General features: G+C 32.3%; 1 protein-coding gene across 3 annotated transcripts in view; it reads right to left on the reverse strand.

Annotated features, from left to right (window-relative positions):
• Positions 1 to 17,480, reverse strand: part of LOC143249725 (neuronal acetylcholine receptor subunit alpha-7-like) — a 128,658-nt gene extending 111,178 nt beyond the window's left edge. For all 3 annotated transcript variants that reach the window (XM_076500042.1, XM_076500041.1, XM_076500043.1), the window contains exon 1: positions 16,979 to 17,480. In XM_076500042.1, the coding sequence (XP_076356157.1) occupies positions 16,979 to 17,060 (82 nt within the window). In that variant the 5' untranslated portion in view covers positions 17,061 to 17,480. The remainder of the gene's footprint in view (positions 1 to 16,978) is intronic.
• Positions 17,481 to 20,315: the final 2,835 nt, after the last annotated feature.

Consider the following 20,315-nt stretch of genomic DNA (forward strand, 5'->3'; position numbering starts at 1 on the left):
TTAAAAATGTCCAAGAAAAAGATATGAGTCTGGATCGAATCATTCAGTGAACCAGGAATGATGCAGAATAGTAAAAAGTGGTTCCATATAAATTAAATATAAAGATATATTTGACACAAAGGAATGTGTTATGTCTACAAAAAGCCGTGTTATGTTAAAAATTAGAAGGTAACCATAGCATTTATTCATGGCCATAGTTAGTTCTTTCAGACGTTACAGCTAGAGGCATTTCATGATTTCCACACTCTTCGAAATGTTGCACACTTAGTTGTACAAGTGACACAAGAGAGAGAATAAAAAATGCCTGTATTGAGTAGGGTGCTATAAATTTGAGCACAATTAGTAAAATTGTCTGAATTCAGCTGTGAGTGAAGAGGATCACAAAAGAAACATCATATACAAATACAGCACCAATGTACTGGAGTACCACTTAAATTCAATGTGTTTCGGCTGTTTACTATAGAATAACAGTAAATACATTATGGTAGTGATAGAATTTTTCACTAAGTAAGCAGAAGCATATGTTACTCCTAACCAAAAATCAGAAGCTGGAGCAAAAACCTCGTTTTTAAAGTTTTCAGATGTATATAGAACTTCACTCACATAAGGAACAGAATAATAATCAACGTAGTTTACAGAGATAACTTAAATATTTAGGATGAAATATAAGACCAGGATAAAAACCTGGTGGAGGGATAAAACTATTAGTTACTTATATGAAAGGATCAAACTTTTGGAAAAAAAATTCGACATTTACTCTTAAGCTATTGAACAGCAATACATAAATATATAGGCAACACATTAACATCACTTGTGTTTAGAAGCAAACTAAAATTGTTATCCGACCTTGTATACTGAGAATAATCACTTTTGAGAAGCTTCAAAAATATGAAGAGAAACAAAGGAGTATCAATGATGCTATACACCATTTTGCACAAAGATATTTATATCAACTAGTCATATGATTAAAGGTATTTACGCTCTAAATGCTGAAAATACTGGAGTTCAGTATTTGACATTGCATGGCTGTACAAACAACTCTGCAAAAATATGAAATCTCTAAAGTTAAATAGCTTTTATGTAGAGTCATAGGTTTCAGTCAAAACAATCAATGATGTGGTTGTTTTGTACATAGAATCGATAAGAAGAGATACCACAAGTCAAGTTAAAATACCATTCATTATTATCATTGTATCAAGCACATTAGTGAAAGAATGGTCAACGGGTTAGGAGGATCAGAAACAATTTTCCGAGTGGTACTTTCATCAACTGAAGTTACAAACGCTCCTGTCAAGACAGCTTCAACGAAGTATTTTTCAATGATAAGTCAACTGGATGAAGAGCATAATGTTTCTGTTCAGATCAAACAAAGGATCACTAAGGATGGAGCAGAAGCTACTAGAAAATTCCCTTGACCATTGAACTACTTAAAGAGAACTTTATCAGTGACAAAACAAGAAGGAAAGATGAGATAAATAACATAAAACAAGAAGTTGTCTCATTTTAATGCCGTAAATCACGGTAAAAAAACAAAACAAGAAGTGATTTGCGAAGGAAGAAATTAGAAACAATAAATAAAATAACAAAGATAAATTTGTTTCGTTATTTCAAATTATAGTTTTGCTTTGTTTAACGTATTTATTAATAAAGTACTGATTGTTATATGTTTCTAAAAATATTAACTCTGAAATGCTTTGATTCATATATTCAATACATCTGGTGTATTTCATCCAAAATAACGAATGAAATAGGTTAAGACTTTACATACTAAGAAGATTTTGCAAATTTTATATTTTATTTTTGTGGTAAATGTGATATTTTGTGGTATTTTGTAAATTCATGGTTTAGAAAATTCGAAGAGATTTCTTTGGTTTGTAAGAATCAATTTAAAAAGTTTATCTTTGTTGTGTGGTTTGATTGTATATACATTTGAATATCTTCGTGCATTCTTGTAAAATGTTTCTTTGTAAAATTTTGTTTTATAAAATTGTAAATTTTATATTTGTTTGATTGAAAAACATGGTATACACACAACAAAATTAATCTTTATTACGATATCAACATTACAAAAAACTAATTCTTTTTAAAAATTGTGAATCAAAAGGTTTTGTTTATTATGTATAATAACTATTACACCCATTTTTATTCATTTGTGTATTACATTTCATTTCTATGACTCTTTCCCTATTTATTCAGGCTGATAAGGCTTAATGTAAACTCATCTTAATACATCAACTGTTTTTGTGTTTTTTTTACAATGAAACGAAAGATGATGTGATCGAGAGGAAAATTATAAACATACTTTATCTTATTACACCAAAACATTTAGTTTCTTATCATACTAGAACGTTACATTTCAAGTGAAGTAAGAAACAATAAAATAAGATGTTTCATAAGCTGTAAGAGATAAAGATAGGACTGTAATTTCAGTAGAAATTGTTCACAAATATCTTTTATTGTAGCAACATGTCATCAAGCTAAGCTTTTATTACTTTTTCTGATATCAGTTGAAAATAACGTAAAAAAAGAGATTTCATTATTGTTTATATCACTACTCTATAACTTTTCAAAGATTAGACATAGGATATTACATCACACATTGGCAGTTTATATGAAGAAACTGTTACTGGTTACAATCGATAAAACTACACGTTATATCAGTAAATTCCCAAACACAGGTGGTTTCGTTTGAAGAGAGCTTATTGAAATTAATCACAAGTAAACATTTACCAGTTTTTATGTATGAAGTAAACAAATAAAAGACTTTAAATGTGTAGTATGGTAACTGGACACTAGTTTATTGGCTATAATGTTTTAATGTATTTAGTTTGGCTCATTCAAAATAATAAAGTTAGCATTTGTTAATTGGTAACAGCAGCTTTATATATATATATATATATATACATTCACCAGTGTTGTGAACTATTTATACATTTTGTATTATTTAAAAGAGGAAGTTTAGAATACCGTGGGGATGAAGTTTGATGCTTAGAAACTTCCTGACTGTCCATATTTATTGTGACATCTCACATTTTCTAGATAAATTACTTAAGGAAAATGATTTAATGATATAAAATCACCAGAGAGTTGTTGATGAGTTAGTTAGTTAGAGTCTCTGTTTTAGTATGTTCGAATAATTACTGAGTTAAGGATTACGAAAGATAATTTTAAATTTTTTTGTAGATGTTAGAGGAACTTGCACAATTCCGTAACTGCTGAGTTTTATATATGAGTGAAGCCTATTGTGCAATGAAATGGTAGAACCTGTGGAAAGAGATATAAAGTGGTTTTCTCCAAGTGAACTGATCTTTACTTTATTTTTACGGACTAACCAAAAGGAACACGCCAAACAACAACAGTTTCATTCAACCAGAAATACGTCATGTTCCATTTGCAATTAATATAGATTTTATGTCTTTGTGCAACTAAAATGTGATCTTGGAAGTGGAAGACTATATACCTCAGATAGCGTTTGAAAAGTTTTAAATATATGACATGTAAGTTTGATCTCGCAAAATCCTTTTAAAATGTAAATTGAGGTAATAATGCGTAATCATCGCCATGAGACTGAGTACGATGATTAAAGGAAATAGTTCTAAGGACAGCATGAGCATTAGAACATTGATTTTGTAAAGTGAGATTAATTCTGAATATATCTCATGACATATGTAATCTTATGAGATATCTACATTAAAAAAACAGCTTAAGCCAAAAAGTAAATGAATAAAAAGTTCATTTTGATATAAATCAGTATTCTCTATAATCATTAATAATTATAATTCAATGTTACTGTTTATAACTACTGATAGAGTAAAACGTCGAAGTTTATTGCCCCCCGCTGGTACAGCGGTATGTCTTCGGATTTACAACGTTAAAATCAGGGGTTCGATTCCCCTCGGTGGGCTCAGCAGATAGTCCAATGTGACTTTGCTATAAGAAAACACACAAAGACTCAAAAGTCAAATACAGCCTGGCATGTCTTCAGGTTAATGAGTGTTAGTTAAGAAAGACATGTAGAAGAATTACTTCAAACTACTGGGTGCTAACTACGGAAGGCATGCAGATGAATCACTTCATGATACTGGGTGTTAACTAAAAAAGACATGTAGACGAATCACTTCAGGCTACTAGGTGTTAAATAAGGAAAATATGTAGACGACTCACTTCAGGCTACTGGGTGTTAAATAAAGATGACATGTAGATGGATTACTTCATACTACTTGGTGTTAAATATATGCAAGGAAAATTAGTGATACTTACTGCGAGAAATTAATTGTAATCTAATGATATTACATACTCTGTGCCTTTGAAACTCCTGCTTCTAGTAAATGAGTAAATTAACTGTCACTCATGGAATTCCTGATAACAACTTATGTGTTTAGAATAAAAGAAACTGTGATATTTTGAAATACGCAACTTGAAAACTACAAGAAAACAATCATAAGAATGTTTAAATCAGATTCAACAGCTGAATATTTAAACATGCCAGTCAGCTGATAAACACATAGGTTTGCATCATTATATTTCTTCAACAAAGAAATAATGTGTTAGTGATAAAAGTTCAAGTTATGAACATACATGCTCAAAGCTAAAATTTATTCATTGTATGAAACAGATTTTAACTCAATTGAAAGTACAAACAATTTTCAGTTCGTACAAATAAGATTTTACCTTGTCACTTAAATAAAGAAAAATAACGAATTTCTCTACATCACAATATTCATTTAAGTCATTGTATATATTTCGCATTTAATAATGCATGCTATGAGCATGTTTTTAACAGAATAAACAATTTTCTGTGATGACGAGAAAACTCACTTGTAGAGAATAAAATATATATGTATAAACGGCTGGTATGAGTTGAGAAAATTTTCGACCTTCTTCGGTCATCGTCAGGTTCAAAAAGAAAGAAAGGGTTACTAACCGGTAGCTGACCACATGTTCGCCCCTCTACCTAAAAAAAATTCTCAACCAATACCAGCCGTTTTTACATAGAGATATATTTTTCTCTACAAGTGGGTTTTCTCGTCATCACGAATTATTATTTCATCACGGCGATTGTACGAGAAATGTAAGTCTTTGTGTTTTCTTTATGTATTTGTACTTATGTATGTAACCATTATGTCTGAACTAACATACCTTACACCACTATTAACAGTACACTCTCATACGATCGTAAACAAATTAAGAAACTTAAATCAAAAAAATTATCAACAGAAGAAATGACATCTACTTCATTCAACAATGTAAAAAGAACAACTAAACCCTAACTTTGTAAAGGTAAAACTATCAAAAATCTTAATTAATAAACAAACATTATCCAAAACTTACAGAAAAACTGCTTAAAGCCACTTTGAACACGAAATACAAAGAATTACATGAATTACAGAAACACAAAAATGAACCTAGACCATCAACTGGCATGCTACAATGAACCAGAGATTTATGGACTTATAGAACGAAACATAAACCAAATCAACACGAGGAATTACAGGGACTAAAAGATCTACCACAACAAAAAACTAGAAAAACTAAGATGTAAGCAACAGAAAAGACACCAACACGACAAACCGTTGACTAACCTCATAATTAACAGATCCGACCGACAATTAAACACAGACGAGATACATCTACTTAACAAAGGATTTAATTTTGCAATAGCACCTAGGTACATTCCAACCATAGAAATCAAAACATGTTTAGAAGATCTAGCCAGGAGACTTGTGATACTTTCCACAGAAAACAAAAACAAGAAAACAAACAACAGAAAGAAGACAACTTCAACAATTTTATTGATATCCGACAGCCAAACATCCCAGAAAATATTTTCCAGAAACACCTAAAAACAACATCTTAAACAATTTTTCCAAAGAATTTTCTCATAAAACCATCAATATAATTTCACAAAACAGAAAAATAAAAAATAATTTCACAAAAAGAGACATTAACTCCATTAAAAACCTAAAACAAGACAAAAACATTAAAATTCTAAAAGCAGATAAAGGAAACGCTATAGTCATAATGAACACGAATGAATACATCCAAAAAATGAAGAACATCCTATCAGACACAAAGAAACTTAAACTAAAACACACAAATTCAACAAAGAAACACGAAACGCAACTATAAAAAATACTACCAAAAATGAAAAAGCCAACACAATTTCACAAGCACTTTATTGCTACCTACGCATAACCGACTCACGCACACCGCAAATATATGGCATCCCCAAACCTCATAAACCAGATTGTCCATTACGACCAATAATGTCCACATATGAATCGTTTAATTGCAATCTTGGTAAATACATAGTACATTTACATGGTAAATAAATATGGGCATTTCAAATATGTAACATCAGCCAGCTCATTCATCAAAGACTCTTTTAATTTCAAGTCTAATCTAAATCAACTTAATCATAAAGCCTTAATGGCCAGTTTCGATGTTATATCCCTCTTTACAGAAGTTTCAATCACTGAAGCCTGTAAGATAGCCTTAGAACTCTATATCCGAGATCCTAACCCATCAATAGACATTCCCAGCAACCAATTAGCAATCCTCATAGAATTCACCACGATGAAGACAAACATCATGTTCAACAACCACAACTATATACAAACAAATGGGCTAAGCGTGAGTAACCCAGTGTCACCAATTCTAGCCAATATTTTTATCACACAAGTTGAAACACAAGCAGTTAACACAACATTACATTCGCCACTATACTGGTACAGATATGTAGACGACACAACTGCGAGATTCACATCTACAGAACACACACTTAATTTTTTCACTCACATTAACTCTATACATCCCAACATCAACTTAGCTTCACATCCCAACATCAACTTAGCTTCACATTCCAACATTAGCTTCACATTTGAACAGGAAGAAAGCAATCAAATATCATTTATTAACCTCAAAATTACAATAACTGATACACAGTTTAAAACAGAAATCCACCGAAAAAGCACACATACTGGACAATACATTCCTTGAGACTCAGCACATGAAACAAAACAAAAACTCAATATGCTAAGAAACCAAATAAACACAGCCATAAAACTATGCTCACCAGATAAAATTAGCGACGAAATAGACAAAATAAAACAATACTTCATCAACATCAATAAGTTTCCTCCACAAACCGTAGAAAACATTATATGCACACACCTAGACAGAGAGCAAAATCAACCAACAAAAGTAAATATATATCACGAATCAAAAAATCACGAAACATATACTGCTGCATACCATATATTCCCGACATTAGCAGAAAAATAACCAACATTTGGCAAAAACTAGTAATGAAATATGACATTGTAGTTAATACCAAATTTATTCAAAAAACAGGCACAAAACTAAGGTCCATACTATGCAAAAACTATACCGACAAACACCACACCAACATTATTTATAAAATACAATGTGTTAACTGCCACGACTTCTATATTGGAGAAACAAGTAGAAAAATGGAAACCAGATTTAAAGAACATAAAAAGTCACTTTCACACGTTTTAGAACACTGCAAGTCAAATGAACATAACATAACCACCCAAATACTAAATAAAGAAACAAACATAAACAAACGCAAAATTAAAGAAGCTTTACTTACACAACAACTCAAGCCCAAGATTAACCAATACAAAGGAACACCTTTATACCTATTATAATAAATATAATGAAATATCTAAGCACGCCCTCTACATTACTACACTCAATTACCCAACCACCTTCAAACATGTGGTCAGCTACCGGTCAGTAACCCTTTCTTCCTTTGTGAACTTGCCGATGATCGAAGAAGGTCGAAATGTTGTTCGCTCCTCTACATAAGACAAAAAATTTCTCAACTCATACCAGTCGTTTTTACATGTAAAATGTGCAATTTTACTTTAGAAGTAATCTAAATATTTTGAGAATAATATACAGTCACAAGTCATATGTTGATCATTTGAAATGCTCTTTGAAGTGGATCGTGAAGCAGTTTCAAGGAAATATTTGAATAAAAATTTGTTTTATTGTTAGGTTTTATTTTTTCTGTAAAATGTCCAATCAGAATTTTAGTATTTACTTCTATTTACTTTCTTCTTGGATATTATTGGTATATAGTATCTTAGTGCAGAGAAAGTGAAATTTTTCTTACTATTATTAACATAAGAAACATACACTTTAGTTAAAGTTTGTATTATCATTAAACTTTACAGAAATACGCTTGCTGATTTCTTAAAGAGTTTTCCATATTTTGGTTAATTATCCATCGTATATTTTGTAACAGCTGTATATCATTGTTGATGAAAAGTATTACAGTCATCATAAATTCTCTTAACAGCGCTTATCAACCAAATATATCACTTTAAGTATGATTGTGAAGAGAATAAGAAAAAAAAACTGTTTTGAATAAATAAGTTATGGTAAGAAGATATCTCAGTTTTAGAATTTAAACAAATGAGTAGAAACATATATGACTGTATGTGACTGTATGGGCTGTTTTAGAAAAAATTGTCTAATTTAAGAGCTTGCAAATTTTAACACAAAGAACAGACATCTGAAGTACGTATATTCTAACACAATTGATTACTTTTCGACCTTCATATTTGCTGTTGTTTCTTGCTACTGGCAGAAATATGAGCAATGAATAATAGTGAAAATACTGTTATAAGTTTGTTTTCTAACTTCGCGCAAAGTTACACGAGAGCTATTTGCGTTAGCCGTCCCTAATTTTGCAGTGTAAGACTAAAAGGAATTAAGCTAGTTATCACCACCCACTGCCAACGGTTGAGTTACTCTTTTACCAACGAATAATGGAATTGATTGTACATAATAATGCCCCCGCGGTAGAAAGAGCGAGCATGTTTGGTGTCGAGAATTCAAACCTGCAACCCTCAGATTACGAGTCAACCACCTGGCCATGCCAGTCTAATACTGTTATATAAAAGATCGTAAAGTCAGCTACAAGGAAACTAAAATAACGACTAACTTATTAAATTTCAAGGAAAAATAGCTCGGAGTTTCAAGGGAAAGTATTTTTAATGAGTAAGTTTACGCATTTTAATGCATGGCTAATACGAAAACAGTAGAAAACATTACAGCTGAAACAATTATTTAATGTTTTTCATCCAAAGCAATTCTTTTATTGCTGCTTTGATATTAGTGTTATAAGAAAGTAATTTGGGTATAAAAATTGTTTTTATTTTTTTAGAAGAAAGTATAGAAGATTTACAAAAGTTAAAGAATAAAACACATATCTTTGAAATTGACAGGTGCTTACATTTTGACCTTAAAGCATAAAATAGATATCTGTCAAATTGAAAAATGCTTATATTTTGGACTTAAATCATATAAAAGATATGTGTAAAACTGACATATTCTTATATTTTGGACTTAAATCATATAAAAGATATGTGTAAAACTGACATATTCTTATATTTTGGACTTAAAGCATAAAATAGATATCTGTCAAATTGACAAGTGTTTACATTTGTTTCATAATAGATATTTATGTTTGACTTCAAACTGTTCTTTCAAAGAGCACCAAAGTTTATCCACAAGTCATATATTTATGGCTTTACCTTCAAAAGAACAGGAAATTTCCCAAGGGGTAAATAGAGCGGTTTATTTATCCAGACTGAGTGTGAATACGATAAGAAATCGATCAAAATCCGATTGAAGAAGAAAAAGTATATACAACTAGATCGACACCTATACTGAGGAAATCTTCCACAAACTCTCCTTCAATACTGCAGTAGTGCCCACTTCATAAATAATGTATTTCATTATCAAGTTAATGATGTATCGGAAAGTTCAACTTAAATATCCCAATTTGTTATCGCGTTAAATAAATGCTCAGACAGTTTTGTAAAGAAATTTAATTTCGAATCAGTGGAAGGGGATGAGCAGAACAGAAGATATGCGTGTATGTAAAAACTAAATTAATAAAAACCATAATTTAAAAGAAGCTGTAATATAGCACTGCAATATTTTCATTAAGTGCGACTCTTTGTTTAAAAAGAATGGACAACAAAGTTACTAATGCATTTTGTTTCTTTAAAAAAATTATATTGCAATTTACTCAAAGTTAAAATTTTAGCAATAAAATGAAATGTGAACTCCAATAGTGTAAAGATAGCTTTTTAATTATCTAAGTATTGATAGTGCGTGGGAATATTAAAGTTTCAGTGCCTGAAGAAAAACAGTTGAAAATGACTACATTACCAGCCGATTAAATATTTGTCTTGTCAATAAACGTGTAGAAATAAATTAAATGTCCTAGACGAAAATAAATGCTGAAAACACATAAAAACTGACATCAGTTGAATTCCATTGTGTTTGCACGTAAAGGAAACAAATGATGTCTAGTGTTGTCCAGTCAACCAATTATAAAGTTAGTTTTTATTCATAAAGGTTGAAGAGAAAATTCAAATTTGAATTATCTTCACAAATATCGAAAATAACCGAACAGAAATGTTTTATGAACCGACTCTTTAATATTTGGCTCTGAAATGCGTTTTCCAGTTAGAACGTTTTACTGTTTAAATTAAATATGGTTCAGGGCTTTTACTTCTAACATTTTGTATTTGATTCCTGCAACAGACAAGGTATACATAACTCACTGTGAAGCTTTTATCTAAGAGATTCTTTGACTTTTTCAATTATTAGCACAAATTTCAGAATTGTTAAAGGACCCTTTATGATTATTCATGGTATTGAATAATTATATGGATAAATCGTTCTTAAACTAAGATACATTATTTCACCAAATTCAATTCAACAATAAACCATGAAACAAATGAGGAATTCAGGATGCTATTTTTCTGTGTATTTAAAAAAATGTTAGCTGTTTAGTATTCATAGAAAATCCTAATGTGAATTAGAAATTACAACTATTAAAACATATATAACAATGCACCTAGTAAAAACAATTTGACAGTTAAGGTATTCTGTAAAGGAAAATAAAAGGAAATGAAATTTAATTTTAAGAGATAAACTGTAAATCCTCAATACAAAATGATGCATGCTCTTTGAAATTTGGCTTCATAATACGAAAAACTAAGATCACATGAGGAAGTTGCAAACTGATGGTGTTTGAGTGACTAATTAATACCTATGGATGTATATACATATACACTTGAAACTGCTGCTCCCTATTAACAAACTTCTAACTCTTTCATAGTTTTCTTCATAGATAAACGAAACTAAAATGTACCCAAAAAAATATTGGCTATATAAAAACTCTCGTTCTACGTATATTTACTGGTTAAAAATAAAACTTGTATGCAATGTATCGTTGACACAATTAGATGTTCTTGACCGTCTATTGTTGTGGTTGGATATCTTTTCAGAACATGCTAATAAGACTAAGTTCTACAAGTATTCTGTGTAGTGACTATTTACGTGAATATACGTGTGGTATAAATGTGTACGTATAATATATATTGGAAGGATGAACATACAAATTATTTTTTATAGCTGTCATGGACATTTATATTGTTATACTCTTATAAGTTATTGGCTATTAAAAACACCTCATGCACTGCATTTAGAAAAAACAACACCCGGAAACCAATAGGTATAGCGTGAACAACCTTTGTGCGTTTTCTTTATTTATGTTGTTTAAGCACACTTGTTATTTTGGTCATGTGTTAAGATTGTTACACTACTGTGGTTTATATGTAAGTGAGATATTTCTTGTCAAATAAACTTAACATTTCACAGATGGGTCAAAATAGATGGGTTTGATGTATTTTACAACGTTAGTTTGTTTGTTTGTTTTGGAATTTCGCACAAAGCAACTCGAGGGCTATCTGTGCTAGCCGTCCCTAATTTAGCAGTGTAAGACTAGAGGGAAGGCAGCTAGTCATCACCACCCACCGCCAACTCTTGGGCTACTCTTTTACCAACGAATAGTGGGATTGACCGTCACATTATAATGCCCCCACGGCTGAAAGGGCGAGCATGTTTGGCGCGACTCGGGCGCGAACCCGCGACCCTCAGATTACGAAGCGCACGCCTTAACGCGCTAGGCCATGCCAGGCCCTACAACGTTAGTAATAAATAATTGTATTTTTAATCAAATCCACGCTCTTGAATACAGAAGTTAATTATGAATAGTGTTTTTTTCAATTAAGCACAAGGCTGAAGAAAGGACTATGTGCGCTGTGGCCACCACGGGTATCAAAACCCGGTTTCTAGGAGCGTGAGCCATACTGTTGTGCTACTGGGTGAGGGGGCAATTATGACTGGTGAAAATGTTTTATTTTAATTATCTTAAAAATTGGAAATATGTTAGTTTGTTTATTTTATACGGTAAAGCCACATCAAGCTATCTATTGAGCCAACCGAGGGGAATCGAACCTCTGATTTTAGCGTTGTAATTGTTTGTTTGTTTTGGAATTTCGCACAAAGCTACTCGAGGGCTATCTGTGCTAGCCGTCCCTAATTTAGCAGTGTAAGACTAGAGGGAAGGCAGCTAGTCATCATCACCCACCGACAACTCTTGGACTACTCATTTAGAAACGAATAGTGGGATTGACCGTCACATTATAACGCTTCCACGGCTGAAAGGGCGAGCGTTTAGTGCGACGGCGATTCGAACCCGCGACCCTCAGATTACGAGTCGAACGCCATAACCCACCTGGCCATGCCGGGCCAGCACTGTCATTACTGGAGCCGGTTCATAGTTATTTGCGTGAACAGACTGAGAATCTAAGGATTCATTGCTCGTGTTTTATTGCCATAAAAACCAACCTCTCATTTTGGAGCTGTTGATTTCTTGAAAGACTGATGGTATTTATCAAAATAAAAGCTGGTGATAAAAGCTGTTAATTAGCTACATTCATCCTCCATTTTACACATTAGCTCAAAACTTAAGCAAGTTTTTTGTGTAGCTTTGCGCGAAAAGTCTTAAATAAACAAACAAATAAATCCATCACTAACTGGTTAAACTTTATTTCCTAACATCACCAGCACACGCTCATAAGTTTTTGAATTAGTTCAGCGCAACTCTTTGTATTATAACACACTGATAAATATTAATTAATGAGAAACTAAACATAATTACTAATAAATATTTTTTAGGCTTAGATTTGTCTTATTAGGTAATGAGTCTTCTGGTGTCAAACCGACATGAATATCCACACCTTTAACGTTTTTTGGTAAAACAAATTTAAACGTCATGAAACTTTCTATTAAAGAATGTTTTTTCGTTAAATGCTGTGATCTACCTGTGTCTACTCCACCACAGATTCTGAATCTGATGTGATTAGAGGACCTGATCTACCTGTGTCTACTCCACCACAGATTCTGAATCTGATGTGATTAGAGGACCTGATCTACCTGTGTCTACTCCACCACAGATTCTGAATCTGATGTGATTAGAGAACCTGATCTACCTGTGTTTACTCCACCACAGATTCTGAATCTGATATGATTAGAAATGATGAATGTGAATATTTTCAACGTGGAATCTCTGGAAAAACTTCAACAAGACACGGTTTTTCTAAAAGACAGAAGGGTACGGCATGGCCATGTGGTTAAAGTGCTCGGCTCGTAATCAGAGGATCGCGAGCTCGAATTTCCATCGCACCAAACATGCTTGCCCTTTCAGCCGTGGGAGCATTATAGTGTGATAGTAAATTCCACTATTCGTTAGTAGAAAAGTAACCCAAGAGTTGGCGGTGGGTAATGATGACTATATTCCTTCTTTCTAGCTTACTCTGCTAAATTAGGGACGGCGAGCGCAGATAGCCCTCCAGTAGCGTTGCGCAAAATTTAAAACAAACCAAAAGACAGAATTTTACCACTCTCACACTAAACGAAACATGGTTTACATTCAAGCTTTAGAATAAAGAAAATATGCTCAGATGAAACAGACTACAGAATATGCACTAATAATCTAAAACAAACCATGTAACAAAGAGGACATAAATATATCGAAATTGACAAGACTAATAACACTTAGCATAAAAAAAATCCTAAATCACAGGAACATTAAACTTTTATATATAATTCCTCTTATTATTACCTAACAGTTTAAACTCAGAAATGTTCACAAATTCTGAAAAAAAAATCATCCCCTACAACTCAATGATCGTCTTAAATAGATATTTTCTGAAGTTCTTGTTGTCTCCTTCTGAAAAATCAAAAGTATAAAAGATATCGTTGTTCAGACAAAATTGAATCACATTCCACCTAGATATGATTGTCGTCCATGCAATAAAGTTCCTTTATCAAACCTGCAACTGACTCGTTTTCTGATAAGCACCATCAAAGAAACTTTAAAATATCCAAATAAATTACTTGTGAAGCAAAAAAAACCCTTCTGTCTTATACAGTGTAAGAACGCAATCACCAATATGCATGACATACACAGACAACTCTTATAGAACGTTTCAACAACCATAAATCTATTAACACTGAAACACTGTTCAACCTTTTAGAATTAATCTAGATCCAGGAATAAGTGATCTCCGTTCATTGGTTTCATTTCTCTCAGACAAATAATTTTATTCTTTCTTATCTTTTTCATGTAATACGAAAGCTGAATTTCCTAAAACTTACCATTTGCTTAAAATAACTGTTCCTACCTGTTTTTATAAATTGATTAGTATTATATCTTTCTCAATCAGACTCCAGGTGGTACCTTTACTTTACTTAAACACTGGATTGTAGTTTTAAATACACATATATAGAGCCATATATAAAGTAAAATATCTACAATATCTTTCCATACACTCTCGCCATCGGCTACATTGTACTAGAAATGTTTATTTTGAATTTCACGCAAAGCTACACGAGGGCTATCTTTGCTAGCCGTCTCTAATTTAGCCGTGTAAGACAAGAGGGAAGGCAGCTAGTCATCACTACCCACCTCGAGCTCTTGGGCAACTCTTTTACCAACGAATAGTTGGATTGACCGTCACATTATAACGCCCCCACAGCTGAAAAGGCAAGCATGATTAGTGTGATAAGGATATGAATCCTTCACATTTGAATTACGAGTCGAGTGTCTTAACCACCTGGCCATACTGTGCCGTAGGAGAAAGAAGAAATACACATTTATCTGGGAAACCGGATAATCTTTATGATGCCTTTATTACTCTATATACATCACTCATTCGATTACATAACCATTCTCAGTTTACTCCTAAAGAAGAATGGTCTACCTTTCGAAAGTGCTCGAGTTATAGAGTTCTTTATTCATCTTTATCAAGAAATGAGAGTAATGTTGAGGAGATATGAAGAAAAGTGGAACATCAGCATGACAGTTGATTACTGCTTTTATTGAAACGAGATGCTCCGGACGCAACACATAAAAGAAAAACACAACACGAAGCTTTGAGACTAAAAGGTGATATCACACACACACATAAATCAGGTTGAATGAGGATGCATGTTTGCTTGACACCAGTGTTATTTTTCTCCAGTTTGTTTGTGTTTTTGTTAACAAGCAAAATTAAAAAATAATAATTGTGGTAAACGAAATAATAATTTGAGCTTTTTCATTCTCGCTTTGTAAAAAAATTCTTAGATTACAAAAAAAGAATATTATTTTCAATATTTGCGAATTGTGGAAAATCCATTATTAAAATAGAACAGTCCTTTATATAAAATCCATTATTAAAATCCAAAGAAAGAATATAATGTTTAAATTTTCAGGTCTGTGTAATTCATACCTCTGATAACCAGAACAGTCCTTTATCTAAGGCGTAAACATTTGAAAATAGCAAGAGTAAGTAATTTAAAGTGTGCATCAATATGTTAAGAGCAAAGTACAGAAAACCTACGTTTTTGGTATAATGAAAGGTAAAATATTATTAGTTACAGTCGACTTGTTTCGGTAACGTATTTACTTTCACAAGTACCTTTTTTATCGAAGCTAGTCGGTTCTAGCTAAGAGTAAATATTTTTTCGTTTCACTGTACCAAAAGACCTCAGTTTTTCTGTTTTTTCTCTTAATATGATACCCCAATGTGGCCGAAAAGAAATCACGTGCGCATTAATACCTGAAAAATGGAAACAATTATAATATGTAATAATAATTTAAATTATGAACATATATATATATATATATCTAAATGTAGGGCTAACGCAAATCTATTAGACTCACTAATACAAGTGAAACAATTTTAATGACTCAGAGAAGGAAATTATAAAATGGTGTAAAGTATTTTAACAGTTTTAGAAAGTGTGAAATTTAAAATTCTGTAAACACTTTAAAGTACGTTAAATTTCTAATGTGACTTATTACTTACTTGAAACTTAGTTTTTTCTTATATTTTTATGCAAAGTTTGTAAAACAAAATTTTTATACCATGTACTTCGAAAGTTTTCACTTAAACCATAAACTGAAAGCATCTTTGATGACGTATGCCTATCTATAAATTATCCAATAGCAAGTGATTGTTTGGTTATTTATTGTGTACGTAGAACATTTTTATTTCTAAAGATACAGTTTTTGTTAAACAATTGAATATTATTTTCACAAATTTAAACATTTGTAAGAGCTTTACATTTTAATTATACGTTTGAAATATTATAGTAGGCTGTTCATTTTAAGATGATTAATTTTCTTTGAAATTAATTTCCAAACTAGGAATTATTTTAAGCAATAATAAAAATAACATCTATAAAAGTTGTTTCTAATAATTTCCACTGTTTTAGTGGCTTTTTACGGTGAATCATGTTTGTTGATATGATAAGCGTAATAACAATAGAGATATTAAGACGGGCGATATGTGTAGCAAATGTTACGCGTCGTTTTATTTTTTTGGTAAGAAAGTTTTCTTAACTTTAAGCCAGTGAAAAAATTAAAACACATAAAACAATGTTTACAATAATAGCAAATCGAATTATGAAGATTAAAAGAAAAATATTTATAATTTCTGAATTCTTGACTGACATATAAGAAACAGTAAAATAACATCTTTACTGTTTGTTGTAAAACAATTAAACATCGACACTTTAAATGATGTGTGCTTACCGTTTGGAAGACAAAAGAAGATGAAAATCAGAAGCCAGTTAAGAAGAGTTCGCTGACTTGAAGACAATATTAATCCAACCATTGCTACAATATGGTTTGGGAAATCGCGAATCAGATATGCAACAGCTGTTCGTTAACCCTGACGAACGTTGATCTGGAAACTAAGTTGATTTAATTAAGGACACACGTTGACCGTCTATAACCACGTTACATCCAAACATTTCGCGTCGTGGAAACGACCTGACCTGATGCGTCAGATATCGTGTGTTGTGGACGACAAACTGTTACTTTCAAGATCAACCAACAGTTTGTAACACGATTCTTTTCCAAAGTCATATAAATTTGACATCCTAAGTGACTGCCTCATAGGAACTGTTAGCCATTTTAATCAATTATTTACATTGTTAATTGATTTTGATCATCTGTATTATTCAGATCTGTTTCCACATTCATTCTTTTCTTATACCGTTTCTCAGGCGTCCGTCCATGCGTGGACTCCGGCTGTTACAATTCTGCTTCGCGATTGGAATCACGCATGCTCAGAGACAGCTAGAGAGCAAGGATCAGAGTAGGTAAAATGAGCTAGAGAGATTGCGGTGGTTCGTATGTGGCGAGAAAGGGCGAGAACCTCTAATTTGATTAAATCTAATTTATTGTCAAGACTATGTGTTACAAATCATTATGTGTAAAAAGAATGGTACAAAGCAAATATAAATAAAACTTGTAAACTTAGCATTCTTAACAATTATCTACAAAATGTCAAGCAATGAATGACAGATCAAACATATTCCATCAATTTCGAGACCAGTTATCTTCCATATTTTAAGGTATACATAAAACACGAGAAATATTGTTCGATAACCATTATTCAATGATGATTACTCATTCGTATTTCATAATATTATAGCTAATTAATAATTTCATAAAAAATAAATGAAGAAATAAAAGATAAACATTAATCTGGTTTATTTCAACTCCATTACCATGGAGGAAGTGACGACATGGGGACGAACAGAGATGTCTCCACGAAACTTTCTCGAAATGAGATAAAAAAACAAAAAACTCCAAACCTTTGTAAACAGTATACAGAAAACGAAATGATAGGACTGACTTCCCTGCAATGAGATACAAATTTTTACAAAACACTTATTATCATCTCGTCTTGGACACTTCTAAATCATCTGATATCTTATATTCGTTTATAAATTGTTCAAGTATAATAGGTGAGTTGATTGAATAATTCCTAAAGAAGGTTTGCCAAATAAATATTTTTGTTTGAATTTCTAGAAAAATTTCCAGTTTTAGAGTTTTCTAAAATAATCCATGTTATACTAAACTTGTAGAAAGGACATATTAAATTTTTAAAAGCCTACAAGTTAGTAAAAGAAACACAATAAGAATGTTGAACCAAAATGCGATAAAATTACAAAACTCACAAATAGAATATCACAATAAGTTTTCGTAAATCTAAAAACTGAGAAAATTAATACTATAAAAGAAACAAATATGAATTATTGGTTAAGCAAAATATAATCAAATCACAAACTCACAATAGAAATAAAAGAAAATATTTCAAAGCAAAAATATCTAATAAGGTCTGGAAATATAAGATATGGATGGAAATACAAAGAAATCTATACACTATTAGTTATTAACATGTTCTACGTGTCTTATTGTGTTAAAGTACGGCCTCAGTGTAGTGTATTCAACATGACAACTAACATTTCGTTTTTAAATATAATGAGTGTTAATTAATTGCTGAATTAACAATTACTCCACGTACCTTTATTTTGGCTAAGTAGTTATATAGATACGCTGCCTTTGAAGAGAGAGCATAGTTTTTTAATGGGATAGTACACTGTCACGAGTTGCTCAAATATTAGAAACTGAATAAACATGAAAACCAAATGCAGCTTTATTTGATGTGCACAGGTCTCAGTAGGAAGATCGCGAATATACTTGCAGGCAGTTTTTATGTACGCAAGACAACATGAACAAGGTACTGGAGGGTCAAACCGTAATGAAACGATTGTATTTATATAGTACAGTCGCAGAACTGATAGTAAATTCATTGGAAACTTGAATTATTCACAAATTATATGTAACCTTGTATGCAGTCACAACAGAGTTTCTTGCAATGTAGGACAAAAATATATTCTTAATACGGCTGATATGAGTGTTAAAACTTTAATTAAAATAAAGTACAGGACAACGTTTCGACCTTCTATATACATATATACATAATTATATAAACTATATTTAACTGAATATTCTCTACGCTTTCGCTATCACGCACAGAATGTGTTGTGAGTTTTCTCTTTCTTTCTTTTATGGCCTGGCATGGGCTAGCGCGTTAAGACGTGCGCTTCGTAATCTGAGGGTCGCGGGTTCGCGCCCGAGTCGCGCCAAAACATGCTCGCCCTCCCAGCCGTGGGGGCGTTATAATGTGACGGTCAATCCCACTATTCGTTGGTAAAAGAGTAGCCCAAGAGTTGGCGGTGGGTGGTGATGCCTTCCCTCTAGTCTTACACTGCTAAATTAGGGACGGCTAGCACAGATAGCCCTCGAGTTGCTTTGTGCGAAATTCCAAAACAAACAAACAAAACTTTCTTTTATTGTTATATTAACGGGTTGGGTTGGGTAAAGATATACTAAAAAAACAGTACACCACAAAAGTGGTGGAATGGCCAGTAAGTAATCGTGATCCACAAATAACACAGGATTTTAATAACGTCGTTCTGACCTATCAAGGACATGTCCTGTTGATGCAAAGAATACTCCAATGCCAACATTTTCTATATTCCTTTCTAGAAATCTTTTTTTTTGACAAACTCTTATTCTTATGACTCGATAGGGTAAAGATAAATTCTAGCTTTGACGAACTGTGATTCTTAAGGATAGGCAGGGTAAAGCTAGATTTTAATTTTGACGAACAGTGATTTTTGTGGGAAGGTATTGTAAAGTGAGATTGCAGCTTTGACAAATTGTAATTCTTAAGGGTAGGTATGGTAAAATTAGATTCTAGTTTTTACGAACGGTGATTCTTATAAGCAAGAAGGGTAAAGCTAGATTCTAGTTTTGACGAACTGTGATTCTTATGGGTAGGTAGGATAAAGTTAGTTTCGAGATTTAACGAACAATGATTTTTACGGGTAGGCAGTCGTGGGTTCAAATCCCGATCGCACCAAACATTCTCGCACTTTCAGCCGTGGGGGCGTTATAATGTTACGGTCAATCCCACTATTCGTTTCTAAATGAGTAGCCCAAGAGTTGGCGGTGGGTGGTGATGACTAGCTACCTTCCCTCTGGTCTTACATTGCAAAATTCAAAACAAACA

The sequence above is a fragment of the Tachypleus tridentatus genome, chromosome 4 (genome assembly GCF_004210375.1).
Source record: "Tachypleus tridentatus isolate NWPU-2018 chromosome 4, ASM421037v1, whole genome shotgun sequence".
In the NCBI taxonomy this organism is placed as follows: Eukaryota; Metazoa; Arthropoda; class Merostomata; order Xiphosura; family Limulidae; genus Tachypleus; species Tachypleus tridentatus.